A 3639-nucleotide genomic window follows, 5' to 3' on the forward strand; every position below is an offset into this window, starting at 1 on the left:
CCAGGCTCGAGTGCAATGGTACGATCTCGGCTCAGGATGGTCTTGAACTCTTGAGCCCAAGTGATCCTCCCACCTTGGCCTCCCAAAGTGCTGGGATTACAGGCATGAGCCACCACTCTCAGCCCTAGATGCTTTTTCTTTTTCCTTTCCTTTTTTTTTGAGAGAGTCTTGCTCTGTCACCCAGGCTCGAGTGCAATGGTACGATCTCGGCTCACTGCAACCTCTGCCTTCCAGGTTCAAGTGATTCTTCCACCTCAGCCTCCCAAGTAGCTGGGATTACAGGCACCTGCCATCATGCATGGCTACTTTTTGTACTTTGAGTAGAGACAGGGTTTCACTATATTGGCCAGGCTGGTCTTGAACCCCTGACCTTGTGATCAGACCACCTTGGTCTCCCAAAGTGATGGGATTACAGGTGTGAGCCACTGCACACAGCCTAGATACTCTTTTCCCTTTCTTGTCTTTCTTTCTTTATTTTTATTTTGAGACAGTCTTGCTCTGTCGCCCAGGCTGGAGTGCAGTGGCACAGTCTTGGCACACTGCAATCTCCACCTCCTGGATTCAAGTGATTCTCCTACCCCAACCTCCCAAGCAGCTGGGACTACAGGTGCATGCCACCATGCCCAGCTAATTTTTGTATTTTTAGTAGAGATGGGCTTTCACCATATTGGCCAGGTTGGTCTTGAACTCCTGACCTCGTGATCCACCCACCTTGGCCTCCCAAAGTGCTGGGATTACAGGCGTGAGCCACCGTGCCCAGCCTAGATGCTCTTTTTCTAAAGCATCATAACTGTCTGTCCATACCTCCCTCCCAGCACTTATTTCACTCTGTTGTATTTGTTGTCTTTACTCCTTCACATGATTTTGAGCTTTTTGAGGTGTTTATAGTTCCTGATTTTACTTCAGTTACCATCATATAGATATTTGCTTTCATAGATTTGTTACTAGATATTTTATGACATCTACACATAACTTGAATTTGTTTTCTTTTAGGTTGCATAGCAGTAGAAAAATCCCTGAATAGCCGAAACTTTAGCAAGCTCTTGCACTCTTGCCCATACCAATGTGATCGTCACAAAGTCATTGTGGAAGCTGAAGACAGATATAAAAGTGAACTAAGGAAATTACTTATCTGTAACAAAAGTAATTAATTCAGCAGCTTTAAAACTGTAATTATGGCTATACCTTCTGAACTATTATCTAAAGCATTAAATATATCAAAAACTAGAGGGTAAAATAATCTTAAAAAGGAAATCTGTCTCTAAGCAACCAGTAATTCAAGATGTACCCAGGGAGTAGTCTTAGACTGTTAGTTTAAAAATTCTTCCTAATCTATCTAAGTATTCCCACTAGAGGGGGGAATAAAGGAAATATACTAATGGAATTGATATGCTATTACTCAGATTGATATGCTAAGTGTCCTAAATGGTTTCCATATTTTTCAGAAATTCTGCTGACGCCACGTAGAAGACAACGACTCAGTAATGAATCTACTAGCCCTGGAAGAATAAGTGAATATATTTAATTTAGTTTTTTTTTTTTTTCTTGAGAGAGGGTCTGGCTCTGTCACCCAGGCTGGAGTGCAGCGGAGCAATCTCTGCTCACTGCAGCCTCCACCTCCCAGGTTCAAGTGACTCTCCTGCCTCCGCCTCCTGAGTAGCTGGGATTACAGACATGTGCCACCACGCCCTGCTAGTTTGTGTATTTTTAGTAGAGATGGGGTTTCACCATGTTGGCCAGGCTGGTCTCAGACTCCTGACCTCAAGTGATCCGCCCGCCTTGGCCTCCCAACATGCTGGGATTACAGGCATAAGCCATTGCACCTGGCTGAATATATTTAATTTTTAAATGAACTTAAATTTCATATATTCCTGAGAAAGAAGAGAACAGCTGAGTGGTTGTTCTCAGTCTCATTATTAATGGATCTTAAATGATAAACCTTGCCTCTGATGAGGGTCAGACCTAATAAAAGAGACTTTCCTCTTCCCTTCATTTTGCTAGCTCACTCATTGCCTGCCAGCAGGGGAAGGAGCAGGAGGATACTAACATTTATTAAGCACCTGCTAGGTGTTAGATGGTGTATAGATATTATTTCCTTTAGTTCCTATAGTAATATTGTAAGTTAGATACTAATTTGCTCCTATTGTAAGGCATAATTATTAACAGTTGGTAAGTAGCAGAACTTTAGATTCAAAAAGCCATTCTCCAGAAGCCCTTGTTCTATCCTCACGTTTTTATTTTAAGAACAAAATTATTATGCACAAGTGCTTCAGAGAGACTTTGCAGGAGGTTTTTTTCATAACTATAGTGCTTGAAACAATAAAAATTGAAGAGACAAATAATATAAACCTTAAAACTCTGCTTAAAAAATAAAAATGTCTCTTAAACAATTAGTTTATTTATGGGAATTTTAATTTAACTATAGGGTTAACATTTCGCATTGATCACCATTTCCGATTTATCAGAAGCTTAAATAACATCATTTTCTTTTATTCATGTGGAGTTAATACCTGCAGACTAAAATAGGTTGGATATATTAATTAGTAACATCTATAGAGCCACTCTGTTATTTAGACATTTGAACGTGATACATTCAGGAAGCATTTTGCCACATATATTTATTTGGCTATTTTCACTGCCAGAACTTTCAAGGAAATTTCAAATTTGCTTTTTATATCTGAATCTTTTTCTAGATTAAAAGTTCTGCATGCAAATTATAATTAAGTATAGTACCACTACAGATGAGCCCACTTTCTGAAGTAATGTTTTCTGTAGTAATTATTAGAAAATGGGTATTTTTTCATAGAAACATCATGCACTTGGAGACCTTGTTCTTGACAAGGGCTTGGCATCAAATTAATAATAGGTGTTTTTCAACAACACGTCTTCAAAGCAAGTATGTAACAACAAAAAATATGCTATAATCTATTTGCATAGTAAAATAATTTGCAGAACTTCATGAAATGTGCATAATAATGGTTATACAATGATTATATACAGGGGTCCTATATACTATTAAGTGACATTGAGCTCAGAAAGAAACATACTTTTTTTTTTTTGGTAGGTAAAACTTGCTTTAGCTAAAACCAAATAATCTGGCCTAATTTTTAGTATTTAGAAAGGAATCTTGAGAAAGTAGTGATTCTTACATCTCTTTCACAGGTAGGCCAGGAATATTTGGTGTGTTGCCATTTTTTTCCCCTCTTAATAAATTTACCTTTTTTTAGGACACTCACTACTATTCATTTAATTATACTTTATACTCAAATTTGAGCCCATTCTTCTGAGAAGGGACCACTGTACTAAGCATTTACAGATTTCCCCAAGCCTCTATTTTAGGATGGATTGGTGTTTTGAGAGGGCTTGAAAAATAAAGAGTCCTTAGAATTAAGTCCTCTTGCCCATTTTCCCTTACTCTTCCCTAATACCTAATAGTAAGACTAAATAAGTCACAGAGCGGGGAGCTTGGGGTGTAGAGAGCTGCTTCCTTCTTCCAGGCTGCTCAGTACTCTGCTGTAGGAATCTTTGAGGATTTGGGCACAGATGGTAAGTATAAAAGTCAGGGAGGCCGGGCGCGGTGGCTCGCCGGGCGCGGTGGCTCAAGCCTGTAATCCCAGCACTTTGGGAGGCCGAGACGGG

General features: G+C 39.4%; 1 protein-coding gene across 1 annotated transcript in view; it reads left to right on the top strand.

Moving 5' to 3' along the window:
• CCDC79 (coiled-coil domain containing 79) overlaps positions 1 to 3639 on the top strand; it is a 53403-nt gene that overhangs the window by 47481 nt on the left and 2283 nt on the right. The window contains exons 16-17 of the mRNA XM_011932143.1: positions 994 to 1143; positions 1446 to 1511. Of these exons, the coding sequence (XP_011787533.1) occupies positions 994 to 1143; positions 1446 to 1511 (216 nt within the window). The remainder of the gene's footprint in view (positions 1 to 993; positions 1144 to 1445; positions 1512 to 3639) is intronic.

Source organism: Colobus angolensis, unplaced genomic scaffold (genome assembly GCF_000951035.1).
Source record: "Colobus angolensis palliatus isolate OR3802 unplaced genomic scaffold, Cang.pa_1.0 Scaffold93, whole genome shotgun sequence".
Taxonomy (NCBI): domain Eukaryota; kingdom Metazoa; phylum Chordata; class Mammalia; order Primates; family Cercopithecidae; genus Colobus; species Colobus angolensis.